Source organism: Miniopterus schreibersii (genome assembly GCF_964146895.1).
Source record: "Miniopterus schreibersii genome assembly, chromosome: 2".
Lineage (NCBI taxonomy): Eukaryota > Metazoa > Chordata > Mammalia > Chiroptera > Miniopteridae > Miniopterus > Miniopterus schreibersii.
The window spans coordinates 104682189-104699265 of record NC_138102.1 but is presented as its reverse complement, the minus strand read 5'-3'; the positions used below and the strand labels follow the sequence as shown (position 1 = coordinate 104699265).

General features: G+C 41.0%; 1 protein-coding gene across 3 annotated transcripts in view; it reads right to left on the bottom strand.

Annotated features, from left to right (window-relative positions):
- Positions 1–8583, bottom strand: part of DCP1B (decapping mRNA 1B) — a 50855-nt gene extending 42272 nt beyond the window's left edge. The window contains exons 1-2 of one of the 3 annotated variants that reach the window (XM_081130590.1): positions 8299–8583; positions 4115–4155 (exon numbers count right to left, since the gene is read on the bottom strand). In XM_081130590.1, the coding sequence (XP_080986716.1) occupies positions 4115–4155; positions 8299–8574 (317 nt within the window). In that variant the 5' untranslated portion in view covers positions 8575–8583. Of the gene's footprint in view, positions 1–4114; positions 4156–4456; positions 4857–8298 lie in introns of those variants that run through there. The other 2 variants (XM_081130591.1, XM_081130592.1) reach the window with 2 other exon arrangements.
- Between the last annotated feature and the right edge of the window lie 8494 nt (positions 8584–17077).

Sequence of the window (17077 nt, the reverse complement as noted above, 5' to 3'; positions counted from 1 at the left end):
AGGATCACAAGGGATGAGGAGGACATCAAAAGACAAGTTGTTCAGTGTAGTACAATTTTACTATAACTACATTTGAATGTGTCTTCAACCTTTTTGTATGTATATAAAGCTCTGTGCAAGCAGACTGTACACAAATAAAGCAATGATTCTTTACTAGTAGCTAATAGCACTAATGTATTAATTTATGTAACACTTGCAGGATGACTGTCATTACCGACCCTTTGGTAAAGTCAAATCCTACTTACATACTGTGTGTGTGTGTGTGTGTATGTGTGTGTATCTTGTTTCCCTACCTAGATTATAAATTCCTTTAAGGAGGAGATGGTAATTACTATTTTAAAAATTACATGAGAGTTAATACAGAGTGTACATCACAATTACATAAAGAAAATTTTAACAGAAAATCTTGGTGTTGGTCTGAAATTAAAAGTTGTGAAACTTTTAAAATAAATCATGCAACTCTGGTCAATCAACTGGTGAGAAAATACAGTATAGTTAAAAGCAGATCTTTTGTTTAGAGCAAACAGCTTCATAGATACACTACTATAAAGTTTTCTCCATAAAAATATAGTATTTAGTGACTTTTTTTTACTTTTCATTTTATTCAACAAACCTTCAATGCCTACTCTCTGTCAGGCAGAAAGAACAAATTATACAGAATAGAAACTCTAATAACTACATTTGCATTTGTCTACCCTTGGGTGACAGCCATATAGCAATTCAACTACGCAGCTTCTGTGACAAATGAAAACCCACATACTTACATACTGAAAGTGAAAGAAGCAGAATTCATTTATTTACTTTAAACTAGGGCACCAGGGTAACAAACCCACAGAAGTGTTGTGAGCAATAGGAAGACAAGGTGTTTGTATCTTGGTTTGATATAAACTTGCTATCTGTGATGCTGATAAAGAAGTAAAATACAGCTACATTACCACTTACAGAATTTCCTTTTGAGCCCTCCAATTTTAAAACTGATGGAAGGCAATCCTTGTGTAATTCATTTCACAGTGAGGTAAAGTGGTAGTAGGCATATAATCAAAACTAGATATAATCATGTAATCATTTCAACTTAAATTCTGAGGAAGAATGAAAACTGACTTCCAAAGATCTCTGACAGAGGCCTTTAGAAGTGTCAAGTTCATAAACCACCAGTGGGTTCTCTGTGAACTCTATTACAGAAAGGAAGACATGGGAGAAAATAAGCGAAAAAATAATTTTAAAAATAGGATTAGGTCTTTTTACACTTAATCAGGTTTGACTCTTCAAGTATTTCATTAACTTCTCTACTAGTGCAGGCACAGAGCAAAGATATCACTGGCAGCTCCACTTCCTGTACCCCAAACTCCTTTTTGATTTTTGTGAGCTTTCTATCACTCTCTACAGAGGAAAGACCTCAACATACTAGAATCTGGCACTGAAGGAGGAGGGGTTTGGGGGAAGATGGGAGGGGGGAGGAGGGGCTTCTGTTGTTGAGGAGTTACATTGAGGAAGAGATTAAGAAATAGGGAAGGATTTGTTTCTCAATTTAATGGTTTGTTTAACTGACAGATCCACTAAGAACTCAAAGTAAATTACGAAGTACTTGAAAATACAAACCTACATTTGATTTGGGTATACTAAAAAAAAAAAATAACTCTACTAAAAATCCCTAAAATAAATCATTAATGCATATTACTATGTTTTCTTTTACTTCTCAAAAGAATAATTCTTGTGAGACATGAATGAGAATGCATATCATGTGCTTGCACACAGTCGAGTTCAATCGGTTGCTTTTCTTTTCATTCTTCAGAATTCTCAAGAGTAGTGTCTCCTGAACAAGCTCACTTGGTGGTGTGCTCCGATGCTTTTGGAATGTTTTGGAACACAATGTAAACTAATACAGCCTACATCTCCTGGACACTCCCATCACTTTTCTGAAACTGAATAAACCGACCTCCTTCTCACCTGCTCTGATGGCCTTGCCCATCCAGTCCTTTCTCCCCACTCCCACTGCTGCTTCCACCTACACACAGGCTCCCACCGATCCTGGCCACGCCCACCACTGGCCTCTTTGTACTGCTCTAGGTCTGCTTTTATTTTTATGGCTGGCCCTCCTCTGGATCCTTGCTGGCTCTAAAACCAAGCATTAGCCTTCCTCAGTTTCCTCTTTCTCCTTCAAAGAACAGATTTTCTCTCATGGTCTCAATGACCAAATTACTGCAGATGACTCCAAATTCTGTATCTCCAGCCCTGACCCGACCCTGAGTGGTTGGACATCTCCACCAGAATGCCCTGCTACCACCCCAAAATCATTATTTCAAAATAAAACTAACATTTATCCTCAAGCCAGATTCTTGACCTATTTTTCCATTCCATCAATAATTGTAATTCTGTTTTCCATTTCAAAATCTTAATGTTATTTTTAAAAAGTCACCATTCCCTCTATACATGCATTATTTCAACAAATATTTCTATTTCAACTTCCAAAACTCTGGTCCCCACTCTCATCATCTCATATCCACAGCAAGCACCTTCTCAGTGCCCTTCCCTACTTCAATTTCTTCTAGAACCAATGCATCCTCATGATGCTGACACACTAACTTTTCCCACACATTTTGTTGTAATTCTACTACTCCTCTGTTCATAAACCTTCAGTAACTCCAAACTTCTAAGAAAATAAATTTCAAAATCCTTAGTCCAACATTCCAAGCCAGCAAAATTGCTTTACCCTCACTGTCAACTTCTAACTTCTAATATAAGCCAATGTAAACTCTCTGCCCCAGAGTCATTTCCTTACTGTCCCTTTATCACTATAGGTTCCATGCCTCTGCTTATGCCATTCCTGCTGTTGAGACTACCCATCTCTCTCTCCTCTATGCAAGTTAAGTTCTACCTTTATTCCTGAGGCTGACTCAGGACTCACCACTCTATAAAACCTTCCACAACCTCAGCAGCCCATTCAATGCTTATAACCTATCAACTGGCACTCAGGGTAGTCTATCTGCATTGCAGTTTATCTTTAAATGTGAGTGCATGTGTAAAAAATATGTGTGTGTGTGTGTATTTTCTGTCTCCCCTAGGGTCTGTACTAGGCCTTTGTATTTATCTTTGAACCCCCACTGATGGCGATGGACTTTAGCTATGATACTTTATATGAATAAACAGTTCATCTATTAAAATAATATACATACTATATGTCTCTGTGTGCGTGTGACAGTAACAATATCTGATATAAATTACTAATAACATGAGCTTATTATTAAATGTATTCATAATCAAAATAAAGAATGTATTAAATCTATCCTGAAACATATTCTACTAACTAAATAATGGGGGACTCAGACATCTTTAATTTTGGATCACGCTTCTTTAAATAGTCAAGGGTGCTGGGGGAGACATCAATAAAATGCTACTGGGTATGGAATATTTAGATAAATGCCATATGATTTCACTTATATGTGGAATATAAGGAACAATATAAATAAACAAACAAAACAGAAGTAGATTCATAGATTCAGAGGACAGATGGTTGCCAGAGGGGAGGGGGGGTTAGGGGACTGAGTGAAAAAGGTGAAGGAATTAAGAAGTATAAATTGAAAGGTACAAAATAGTCATGGGGGTATAAAGTACAACATAGGGAATATAATCAATAATACTGTAATAATTATGTATGGTGCCCATTGGGTACTAGAAATATTCAGGGGAACACTTTGTAAAGTATATGATTATCTAACCAGCTGAAACTAATACAAAATAATATGAATGTAAACTGTAATTAAAAAATTAAAAAATATCTGGACCCCTTTCTAAATATTGATTAAATAATCTAATACTCTTAATAGTGTACTTCTAGCTCCTTGCCAATGCATTATATTCAAGAACTTTGTTTGAATTAAAGAACAAACATTTAATACTACTTTAAAAAACACACAAAGATTTAAGTTCACCTATATTGAAGTTTAAATTATATTCTGAAATTAGTATGCCTCACACTATCCCAGGTGACATTATTCAGTATTCCCTTATGTCAACTCAAAACTTCACTAAGATTCATTTCATTTACTTGTCTTAAAAATAACACTACAATTAAAGAATGACTATCAGTTTTTTTCTGAAACTAAAGTGCTCTTACCTTGTGTAAACAAATAAGGTTCCTTCCACATCAGTCTTCTCCTAGGACATAAAAACAAAACACACAGAAAATATGTAGATTCTCTTCATTAATAGTAAACATTCACAGAGGTTAAAGAACATAAACTTCTTACAGAACAGGAATTCTTCCCAGTTTCAAGTAGGACTAAATCTAAGCAACATCTGATTTAAGAGGGGTTATTCTTGGGAAAGGAGAAAAGCAGGATCTCTGCCTGACATTGCCTGTGCTGATTAAGCAGCAGGAAGCAGTCATTTTCCTTTTGTTATTTACAAAATAAGCCATCATTATCTCTCTTTACCAAAGGCAGGGATAGCAACACACCTCTGGCTGAAACAATAATAAAGGTGCTCCACGGATCTCATTAGAAAGAAGAGATTATAAGAAGCTCATTGCCTTTTCCTCTGCCCTCTGAACGGGGTGTAAGCCAAGCTGCAGAAATCATTGCTGACTGCATCTCATTACCCTTCTCTTTATTTTCTGGGTTCATTTTCTCTTGCTATATTCTGTCACCTAGGAGAGCAGGTAATCTGTCAATAATTCTACTTTGACTACTGTATAGAAGACGGCAACAATGCCATAGTTTTCAATCACCTACTGGGTGTGGAACAGAGTAAGTTTTGATATTTGAAATTACGTTAGAAACATTACCAAGCTAGGACTCAAGAAATATGCCTAAGAAAAACTGGGAGAAGTGGTAAAGTTAAATGACGTCATTTTAGTTCATTCAGAAAGGTTCTTTTCCATTTCAACAAAGGCAGGATCCCATGGCCTGATAAAAATGTTCACCAGTACACTGCATTAAAAAAAAATTTAAGTACCCATTTGTTTGATTAACCAGTAATCAGACTATTATAATTCAGAATTTAAAATGTATGTTTGCTATTTACATGGTTTAATTACAGCATTCTATCTAACCTCATAGTAGTTTAGTATTAATACCCATTACCATAATCATTCAAAGTTTAAGTACTCTGTAATTCTGGTGAAAAACACAGTCTTTAAGTACAAAGGTGTAATATTAAAATAATACTTTTTAAAGACAGACTAAAAAAATTGGAAACATGATCCTTTCATAAGCTCAAGTAATTTCAGCAATCTTCTTGGTCACTGTAGTTCAGTGAGACTCAAAATTTAGTGAGTCTCACAGTTCAGTGGGTCCCCATAGCAGCAGCAGCAGCAGCAGCAGCAACATCACCTGAGAATTTGTTAGAAGTGCAAATACTTGGGTCCCTCCCCAGACCTACTGAATCAGAAACTCTGGGGCTGGTGCCCAGCAGTCTCTTTTATTAAGCTTCCCAGGTGATTCTGATGATGCTATGTGAGGACCATTGCCTTAGTTCAAGAGCATAATCTCTGCCCAAAGAACTGTATTAGGAGTCATGAAAACAAAATCCACTATGGTCCAAATTATATCAAACTGATTTTTAAGAGCAAATAGCTATTAAGAGTAAATTACTTAGTAACAAGTACAACTATTGATTTAACATGCTCTATTATAAAAATAATTTAACAGGTGTTAAAAAATTAAGCAGTTCAAAATTTGAAATAACACAGTGGAATATAAAATAGTGCTAGTTTGCAAATTATTGGGACTCAGCACACTATTTGAGACCTTTGAAACAACTCAATCTATACCTTACTGATTATTTTATGTTAAAATGAAAAAATAGGTCTCCATTTATCCTCTAAATCTGTCTTTCTCAGTCATGTATGTAGCATTCGAGTCACCTATATTTGAACAAATATCAAATGCTTGGGTCTCATACCCAGTAACTGTGATAATGCAGAACTCAGAAAACCTTACTAGCTAGAAAAAATGGGGCACTAGTCACTAAGGCAGTTTCTCAAGCTCAGCACTTTTGTAGGATATTTAGCAGCATCCCTGGCCTCTACCCTCTAGATGCCAGTAACACTTTGCTCTCAGTGAGACAACCAAAATTTTCCTCCAGACACTGTCAAATCAAATCCTTAACAACTACTGCTCTCAGGGCTAAGAGGAAGAAATAACACATAACACCAGGGTTATATTCTTCCACACAAGGGTATTTTGGGGGAGTAGTCTTGCCTGGTAGTGGGAAGTAAGTCTAGTTCTAAAATTTCTTTTAGTCATGACCTATCTTTCTTAATTCTACCTTAAAGCAGCTCATTTTCTGTTCACTATTCCTTCCTAATTCCTCCTGCTCTGAATGCCTGGACATTCACTTATTTTCATTGTAGTAAGAATTCCCTTCCTTTACACACCACATTTCTTCTTTATATGCTTTCTCCTCCATTCTCAAGAATGTTCTTTATATGTCTATTAGGTTTGTATTCAAAAGGCTCCCATCCAGGCCTGAGTGATGGCACATAGAGACAATGGGGACAATTTGTTTACCCCTAGCAACTGCTCTGTAGCTAAAGTGAGTCTCTTTTTTTCAGGCTAACACAGCCTTGAAGATTAGTACTTTGAAAGAATGACCTTTTACTGAATGAATTATGCCGGTAACAAGTCCAGGAAGCAGGAAAACATAATCCTGTAAATAATACATTGTGACACTTCTGCCTTTTCATGAGGCTTTAGTATAAAGGTTTCACTGGGTATCTAGGAAACCTCTGTAACAATTTTAACAGGTATCTGTCTCAAAAGCCTCTAGGAAACAATTGTTATTCAAGAGGAATGCTCTCCTCTACCTTTCAGGATTTTCCAGACTCTAATCTTGGTGTCAAGTCAGTTTGTAGAAGGATACATCCCTGATCCTGACCTGTACTATAGAATTACCTTGACAGAATGATGACATTATGCCTCTGGCATTTTTCTATAGAGCAGTATAAAAGCCATGTATACAATATGTTTGCATTTTTTTAAGTTGCCATTGATGAAACTGTCCACTATGTTGCTCGATGTCCTTTATATAAAGATCCAGGTGGCAAATTCCTCTGAAAACTAGGGAGAAATAACCTCTCATGACCAAGTGGTATACTTCCTATTACAAAACAATGAATATTAAAGAGCTCCCCATGCTTTTCTTTTTCTTTTTTGCTTGGCTACTTGGAGAGCAGCCCTAAGTCCATTTCAGTAATTCTCCTCAGTTAAGAGTTTAGGGCAAAAGTGTTCTCTTCTTGCTCATTTTAAGACTTAACTTTTATCTTTTTATTTTTGTTAGTGATTTTCAGGTGAATAAGTAGGCTATATAAAAATGAATGTGGGTGTTTAAAAATACACGAATTTGTTCAATATGGATGTTTTCTTGCTTAAATTTTGATGTTTGATACCCTCTTGGAGAACACAATTTTTACAAATCTGAAGTCCATTCATCCAGGCTCAGTACTTTATATTGTTTTGTAACTTATTTAGAAGTAATGGATGGTAATATAATTGACGGATTAATGTTATGTGGACAAAAATCACTCGGAGGAAAAAAATCCATTTCTCTTCAATTCAAAGTCCACTTGTAACCTGCGGGAGGGCTCACACGTCCCGCGCTCCTCCCCCACTGTAACTGCGGGAACTAAACTTCATTCCATCGCTGTTTACTGGGGTTTTGGGTGACAAGAGCCCTAAAACAGTCGGGCTCGCAATGCACTCGGGCATTAAACTCAGTTTCGGCCGTGGTGGCTGTGGTGTAATCATCTTCCCGGGAGTCAGACCCAGCCCCCTTGTCTTTACTCCCCGACGTCCGCTCCTCCCCGGCGGCGTCCCCGAGCTCGCAGCTCCGGCTTCCTCCCGCTCGCAAGGTTCGGCTGCTCTCCGTCCCGGTCCCGTCGGCGCCTGAAGTTCCAGAGCCGCGGCGCTGCGCTCGCGCCCGCCTCCCCCCGCCCCCGGTACCAGCTCGCGCTCCGCGCCGCGTCCCCGGAGCATCAGTCTTCCGGCCTCAAGGCACCGCGTCCGCTCTTTCCGTCAGGCCTCAGGGCCCCGGCCCGTCCGGTCTCCCAGACGGGGTAGCGCAGGTATTTAAATCTTGCCCCAGTTTCAGAAGGTTTCACAGGTCAGCCACCCTCTCCCCCAGACCCCGAGGCGCACGAGTGCAATCCCCCCAACTTCGGCCCGGAGCCCGCGAGCCACCACCGTCCACCTCCATCCTCCAGGGCGTCGCGTCCCCTCCCCTAGGGGCTCGAGCCCGGGTGTGACGACCCCGTCCCCACCCCGCCTGCCTGCCTGCACGGCCCGTCGCGTCCGCACGCACCCACTCGTTGGCCCGATGACCGAAAGTGTACAGAGCCACCTGGCTGGCCACGTCTACGATGCGGTTGATATAGGGGTCGTGGCGCTGCAGGGCCGCCAGGCTGATGTCGCGCCCCTTCCCCACCGGGCCGCGCGCCGCTACCGCCGCCATCTTCCCGCCCTGCCCGACAGCCACCCGAGCCCTCGGCAGCCACTCTAGTGGATCGCAGAACGAGCGAGCTGCCCGCCACCGAGCTCCGCGGCGACCGCGCGCTCGGGGACTCCTTCCTCCAGCCATCTCCCAGACGCGACTAATCGATGGCCGCGTTCCCTCCCGCGGCGGATCGTTGCCCCCGGCAACTGCAAGCCGGGCGGGCGCTCCGCCCCCCCGCCCCGCCCCCCCAAGAGCTGTTGTCCTCCCAGCGAGCCCGGGAGCCGCGGCGGTGGACTCTCCGCTGGAGGTGTTCAGCGCCTTGGCGTGTCTTTCGATTATCGCTCAGTGATCAGACCTGCAGTAATAAATAAGCCTCCAGCATTAGATAACCGAAGAGAAAGAGCTGTGATTTCTGTCAGCTCAGGGACCCAGTGGTTCTCAAAGTGTGGCCCTGGAGGCGCCTGGAGGCTCCTGAGACCCGTTCGCGGGGTCGGCCGCGCCGGAATCGCGGTGCACAGACGGTGCAAAAGGGCTGGGTAAAAGTGTAGGCGTCTTATCGTGAATCAAGGCGGGGGCACCAAACTGTGAGAGCTAGTGCCACTCGAAAGAGGTCCTGATGAAGAAGTGAAAATGATCCCAGGGGGGAGGGGGCTGGAAGAGATTAGGGAAGGGACTTACAGACGCGCTGCACAGCCCTTGGGCGCGGACGGCGGCGAGGGGAAGGCCCTGGCGGGGGCTGCGGGCAGGGGCGCAAATGGGGAGACGCGGGGAACATCTGTAATAGCGGTAACAGGAAAAATAAGTCATGGGGATGTAATGTACAGCGCAGGGACTGTAGTTAATAATATGTAAATATTCTTAAATTTATTAAAGTTCACCCCTTTGGTACACTTTTCAAATTCTGTGTGAAAAAATAGGAAGTGTGCGGAAAGCATGAAGCGCCTGTTTATCTCCAGCAGAACACTTCCGTGCTTGAATTGCAAGCTGAACTAGTGTTTTTACTTTTATTTTCATCGAACATTCTTTTTACTTGAAAGAACGGTGGACAAGCTATGGTTATCCAGACAGGTGTTTGACAGACATTTTTCAAAAATAACGTGCACCTGCCACTTCTGGGAAAACAAGGGACAATTATTGCTGTCAATGGTGATTTGGGGGCTTTCAAGGGAGAATTATAAGTTTAGAAAACATGTATCCACTGCCATGAGCTTGACAGTTTTTCAGTACTTGAAAGTGTGAAGTCAATACTTTTCGGATGAAGTCAATGGACATTTGGAAAGTCTGTGTTGAGGAATTTGCTGTTTAAACCTCAACAGAGGTGAATATTTATCACTCTGGTATACGCATAGCTGAATGTACATTTTTATTTAAATCTTTCAATAAGCCTTTAACATTTCTTTTATGAAGGAATTTATCCCTGAGTCTTGGGGCCTTGGGGCCAAGTCTACCTTCTGTTCATTTCAGGGAGCATCAATACTCCCTCGCTCTCTCCTTAGCAGTTGGTGCAATGTCTTGTGCTGAATGGAGATTTAGTAAATGCGTATCCTATTGAGCAAAATAGGTTGAATTTTTACTCATTAGATGTTGGCATTTTTAAAAAAGAGCTCATAATTTATAGAATACTGAAATCCAAGTTGGGAATAAAAGAACATACAATAGCAAGTCTTGATCTTTTAGTTCACATTCTAAGGAAGATGGGGGGAAAAATGGGAATTTTTTTAAAACTTTCTATATTGTAGCCCTGCCGGGCGTGGCTCAGCAGGTTGAGTGTCAACCCGGGATCCAGGCGATCGGGGTTCGATTCCCGGTCAGGGCACATGCCTGGTTGTGGGCTCGATCAGTGACTCTCTCATCATTGATGTTTCTGTTTCTCTCCCTCCCTCTCCTTTCCTCTCTCTGAAATCAATAAAGATATATTTAAAACAAAAAACAACAACAAAAAACAACTTTCTACATTGTAAAGAAAAAGCCTTGAAAATTAAAAATCACACTCAGAGCCCAGCCATTGTGGCTCAGTGGTTTTGTGTCGACCCATTAACCAAGAGGTCACCAGTTCAATTCCTGGTCAGTACATATGCCCCAGTTTCCGGTCAGATTCCCAGTAGGGGGCAGGAGGCAGCTGATGGATGTTCCTCTCTGGTAGATGTTTCTCTCTATCCATCTCCCTTCCTCTTGCTCTAAAATCAATAAAAAACATATTTTAAAAAGTCACATTCAGAAGAAAATGCATAGCTTTGTTCTCTTTTTTAAAATTTTCCCAAATTCTTAAAGTTCTAAACTTCTAGGATGAAGACAGACTTCTACTTTCTACTTGAATAATCTGTGCTTTTATAGTCAAGTTGTCATCAGTTATTCAAATACATTACACTGCAGGTCCTTATTAGGAAAGGACCATTTAAAATAGGCAAATTCTTTTTTAATCCTTATAACTTCAGCTTCCATTGGCTTCCACAGTGCTGGCATACTTGCACTGTGTTTCCAGAAGCCTCCTCGTGATACTTTGAACAAATATTGGTAACTTTGGGGTTTTATGATTATTTTATAATTGTCATTATGAGATAAAACCTGTGCTAACACTTGGTATTATAAAGGTGTACACCAAATTTAAAACAAGTTTGTAACATGATAAAAAAAATGTCTGGGTCTGGGATTTTTATACCACTGCACTGCTAAGATAAAATACACCATCTAATCAAGATAATTGTAAGAACACAGGATGTTTAAATTGTTTGAAAATAGGAATATAACTGAAAAATGGTTTTGTAGGCATGTATGAGTATTTGTATAAAAATACAAGCTGACTTTATGGCATAATAATTTAAAAACATAAATACACAGTCTGCTTTATTAGTATTCTTTTCCTTACTGTGTAAATCACCTCTAAGTTTTGCATTTGTCCAGAAATAGAATTTGTTGGAGTGCAGGGAAAAGAGGAGCTTCCCGTATGCCCCTAAGAGTTTGTGATTCTAAAATGACTTGTGCTGCCTGTATGAACTGCCTTTTTCTAGGAATTTTACACTAAAAGTTGACAAAAGTGAAGAATTAATGCCCTTTTTCTCTCAGAGGAGGAAAAGAGCTTGAAGTCGTGTGTTATCAGTTGTTTTCAATGCAGGGTTTATTTCTTTTTTAAGCAGCAGAGCACAGTGAAAAGGGCACCCCCTGGAAAGGGAAATGAGTTAACTTCTTTTTATCTATTTGACCTATAACAGTGACCTCACCTGTAACTTGGAGTTCATAATATCTGCCCTACCAGTTTCACAGGATAAATGAGATCAAGTGAGAAAATATGCCTGAAAAAAATTTGCAATCTTTCAAATGTTCTGCCAATTAAAAAAGCGATTTTTCTTATAAGAATATCATTATTAGTTCTAACAAATTCGGAAGGGACCCTTTATGTGCAATTACTTAGCCAAAGTTCAAATCATCTCAACAAAGTTCTGCATAAGTGAAAAGGAACACATTAATTTCCAAGGCAGTTCATTATTTTTATAAGCTAGGGGATGCGAGCTAACACATATTCATCAGAAACTTTACAATCAGAGGGAGAAATGGTATAGGATATATAGCTCTGTGTTTCACAAGATTACAAAGGGTTCAGATTTGAAATGATGGTCAGAGAGACTTGGAGCAGAATGAGAAGGGGCAGAAGTGGGGGAGGAAGAAGACTTTTGGGTGATCCTTCCCCAGAGACTGTAAACAGTGTCAGAGCTTTTCAATCTAGGCCCTGCAGCTGCCTGGGCTAAGCCTCTGCTCACCTGATTGGGAGAGGGCCTGGGGTGATCAGAGCTCTTTGGAGCAGGGACATCATCCATGCACGTTATCTTTTGACCTCTCTTTCCCTCTCTCTGCCAGTCCCATAAAATCTGTCCACTTTACTGTCAGGGGTGAGGCGAGGATCTCAATAATAACAACATCTTTATAGTTGCTTCCCAATGCCCAGAACATGCTAAGACATGAGGAAGTGCCTTTAATGTCACATGAAGAGATTGTAAACTTAAAATGCAAATAGGTGACTGTGGTAACTAATACCAGCATCTGGTTACTAAGAGGGAGAGCAAAGTGGGGAAAGGTGAGCTGAGAGGGCAGAAGACAAATCTTCCTATTTTCCGAGTGCACCATGGAAGGGACAATGGAAATTGTGTAGACGGTGTCTGCCATATCTCTGAAAACACAGGCAGCTCTGTGTCACGTAATTGAGGAAGTGGTTATTGAATGTGGCTGATTTCATATAAAGGAGTTTTGACCTGGGACAGAGGAGAGGTTTGGGGGTTGTTAGTGGATTGCCCCTTAGAACAGGGGATCTGAGTTGCTTCTCAAATTAGCCACGTGTGTGTGGAGCTGGCTGGTTCATGGCCCGAGCACTACTGTCATAAAGGGATGGATGGCTTTATGATTATTTGATTTGAGCAGAGAGTCCACTGTTCTAGGCAAGTCACTTCACTTCTCTGTGGAGTAAGGGGACTGAATTAGAAGGGCACTTCCAGTTCCAAATTTTGTGGTAGTCTGTTGAACCATCTCTATTCATGTCAAATGCAGCTCTCTTCACAAACACGTAGATAGCCCAGAAACAATAATGAACAATCTTCTTAATGTGCATTAAAATGAGGTCAAGGTAGCAGTCCATTAAGGACTTTTTAATGTTATATCAAAACTGAGGGCTGAATACTTTGATTAAGAGAAACGGTGCTTTTTCTCTTTTTTTCTTTCATTTGTTGAGTTCGCCCATTCTCAGCGGAGAGCAGTCACTTTGGGAGGATGAATGTCTATCCTTGCCACCCTTTATGTGGCCTCCTGCTACAGATTATCAGCTCTCTGCAGATTTTTAATCCAGGTGAAATGCATATTTCAAATTGTCTAGGATGATTTAAGCGGCAGTCTACAAAAAGCAGTCCAGAAAAAGTGTTAGAGACTCCTGTGTGGAATGCATTCGAAGAATTTTCTAATTGCTTGTTGTTGTTATAACTTACCATGACAGCTCTTTGTGGTTGATTTTTCTCTTTTTAAACTGATGTATGAAGCCCTGGCCAGGTAGCTCAGTTGGTTAGAGAGTCAATCCCATATATCAAGATTTCGGGTTCGATCTCCTCCCTGTCAGGGCACATACAAGAATCAACCAATGATTGCAGAAACAAGTGGAACACAAATTCCTGCCCCCCTCTCTGTCAAATCAATTTTAAACAATTAAACTGATGTATAAAGCCCTGGAGGAAAATGGATGCAAAATACTGTGCTGAATTAAACTTCAGTCCAAGGTGGGAGGCTTTGGAAAAACACGTGGTTTGGTCAGGAGGTAGGACTCCAAACATGGGCAAGAGGCCTGAGGGGAGGTACAGAATCTGCTGTAATAATGCTAAGACTTGAGAACATTTCCCAATCTAGTCCCCCAAGCCTATCATAAATAGGCTCTATTAGGTTGACAGACTACAGACCACAGGCCAAATCGAGCCCTCTCTCTGATTTGTAAATGAAGTTTTATTAGGACACAGCCATGCTCATTGTATCATCTATAGCTGCTTTCACCCTGCAGTAGCAGAGTTCAGTAGATGTAACAGAAACCAAATGACCTACAAAACTTAAAATGTTTACTCTCTGGTCCTTTACAGAAAAAGTTTGCTGACCCCCAGTCTACATTATTTAAACAAGTCAATAAATAATTTATATTGGGGACCTTCTACATGCTCAGTAGGCACCCATCTTGGGCACATTGTAAGCACACAATAGATGGAAAGGGGACAAAGTATGAAGCTTACTTTGTAGTCTTGGGAATTTAAAATCTTGTTGAGGAGACAAAGATCAGCATGCATTAAAAAAAAGGTGAACAATAAAAGATAATATAATCAAAGGTTACATTGTGATGTATTGACAAGTACCAAAATTTGGAGAAAGGGAAGGAGGATCAGTGAGTCCTCTAGTAGTTGGAGAAGGCAATATTTAATATAATAAAGTTCCAGGACACAATAAAAGCTTGGATGCTCTCATGAGATCCTCCATAATTGGATTTGACCTGTATTTCTACTCTAGTGTCATTTAAGTCCCTGATATTTTTGGCCTACTGCTTAGGGGATACCTTAATGACCAGAAATATTTCTGAGTAACTTTAGATAACTTATTTTTCTGGAACATGGGATTCCTTTAATCTCCCTAAACTACAGAGAATTGAATCTAGTCATAGTTGCATAATGTCTTTTTTTTTGAGACAAATTAGTATAATGATCCAGAGTGTATGCTTTGGAGTCAAGGAGACCCAGGTCTAAATCTTGGCTCCATCTCCTCCCAGCTATGTAACCTTGGGGGGTTCTGTAAAACTCTGGGTCTCAGTTTCTTCATCTACAAAATAGGGACAATAATACTGTCTACCTCTTGGGGTTGTTGTGAGAACTAAACAGTATAATGCTTGCGGAGTGTTCAGAGTGTAAAGTGCCTGTGACAAAAATAGGGCTCCATGAATGTTTGTGTTTTTTTTTAATTAAAAAAAAAATCTTTATTGATTTCAGAGAGAGGAAGGGAGAGGGAGAGAGAGAGATAGAAACATCAATGATGAGAGAGTCATTGATCGGCTGCAGTCCGCAACCCTGGCATGTGCCCTGACCGGGAATCGAACCCCGATCGCCAGGATCCCAGGTCGATGCTCAACCGCTGAGCCACGCCCGGCCGAGCTCCATGAATGTTTAGTCCTTGAGCACTGCCCTTGGTAACGGCAAGATCTGTATCCTGGACAATAGAATTACACTTACTTCCAGAACAAAAATTAGCACTCTGTAGTTTCTAAAGGCACTCATATGCAATGCAGAGTGAGAAACTATGGCTCCCCATTTTTTAGTTTACTAATGGTTGTGATTCTTAATTTTTCACATTGTCAACATTGCCAGGCTCCTAACTTATTTACATTATGTCCTTGAGCACCTTGATACAGGGAGCAGTGTATAAAAAATGCAAATACAGCCCTAGGCAGATCCGATGTGCTGCAGGAATATGGGTGCTTTCAGGGTCTGCATTGACTGTCTCCAGAGGTCAGGTGGGTTGGCAGTAAGACTAGCCCTGTAGATTGCCCGGCAGCATCCCTAGGTTTTCACCCATTTCTGTGCTTATAGAAGAAATCATGTAGAAACCATACCAATTTTCCTTATCTGTAACAAGGGGATAATAATATTGATTTTTGTGACTGTTGTGAGTATTGCTGAAAGAGCTCTTCGAAACGAACACTAAATGTTTTGATGTAATCATAAGACATGAGGCTTTAAAACCAGGGTCTGAGTGTCCAAAGGAGGCTCTGCTTCCTCTGTGTGTGAAGCCAGCTGATAAGGTTGCTTTTGTTTTCCATGAGGTAACATGAAGATTAAAGGGCAGGGTGTTTTCTACATTTCCTGCTGGAAATAAACAGCCTGCTCCAGGGCTTTGACCTTCATTGCTGTTATGGAGACTCCTAGGAGCAGAGACCACGTAGGCACAGGGCTGCTGCCTGATGGCCTTTAGTATTATTACATTTTAAAGAAGTGCAAACACTGAAGCCATAGTTTGGTTTTGTTATTAAGAATTATTAAGTGTAAGAATTAAGAATTATATGGGTGGGCTTTATAAGGAAACAAGAAACTGTCAGAAAACAAATATCTTTATTTAACCCAAATAAGCCATGTGTAGTCTAAACAGGGAGAGCTCTTATCTCACCACTTTCCCATGAAGTGGGTAGCAAGTATTGCTGTATTCACTTGTCAGATAACCTTCACATCTAACCATTTGTTCACTCAATGAATATTTATGAAGCTCTTAAGAACCGACAGGCACTGGGCTAGGAGCTGAGGACACTGCAGTGAACAGGCCAGGCACGCCATGCCTGCCTGCAGCTTACAGTCTAATGGAGAAATGGACACTGAAACGGAATTACGGCAGTGGGGTTGGTGCTATGTGAAAAGTTTGGAATGCCATTGAGCACACGGCAGAGGCATAAAAGAGGTTTCAGTTTCTTTAAACGAATTGCCAAATATAATAAAACAAAGGCATTGTATATCCCATTTTTGTGCCTAGACCAGGGTGGAACAGCCCTAAGGGTTAAAGGCTAGGCCCTGATCATTTTTAGACCAAAAAACTTCTCTTGGGTGGTCTGAACTTTCGGCCTTAGAGAGGAGCTAGAGACTTGTCTGAGTTGTGCCTTCGGCATCATCCTAAAGCCACTTTGATCCCCACTGACCCTGGAGCATAGCTCACTGAGACAGGCCCTCCCAAGGGCAATCCTTTCCTCCTCAGGGACTACCAGGTCTTAGCCCAGGTATTACCTATATGACCAGTATGTACTTGAACCACCCGTAGTTTCTGCCTGCTCAGCCCTCTCTTATCCTGCTCCTCAGGGTTTCCCTTCCTAAAAGGTCAGACTGGCTTTTCTATATTTTCATACCTGGCCCTAAGGCAGGCAGGAGAAACCATGTCAGTCTATGAAAGGGCTTGTTTACCAGTCAGCAGGCTCGTCTGTGCTCTCTGTCTCTTTCCCTGGGACTGCAAGTGCAGATAGGGCTACCTAGGAGCACTCACTGGGCTCTGCTTATTCCTCCTTGCCCTTCCTGAGGAGCTACACAGCTTTTATTTCCTTCACAAAATGAGAGTGTTAGCTTCTCACAGCCCTATTTCGCGGGGCTGAGAGATCCAGGATAAGGCT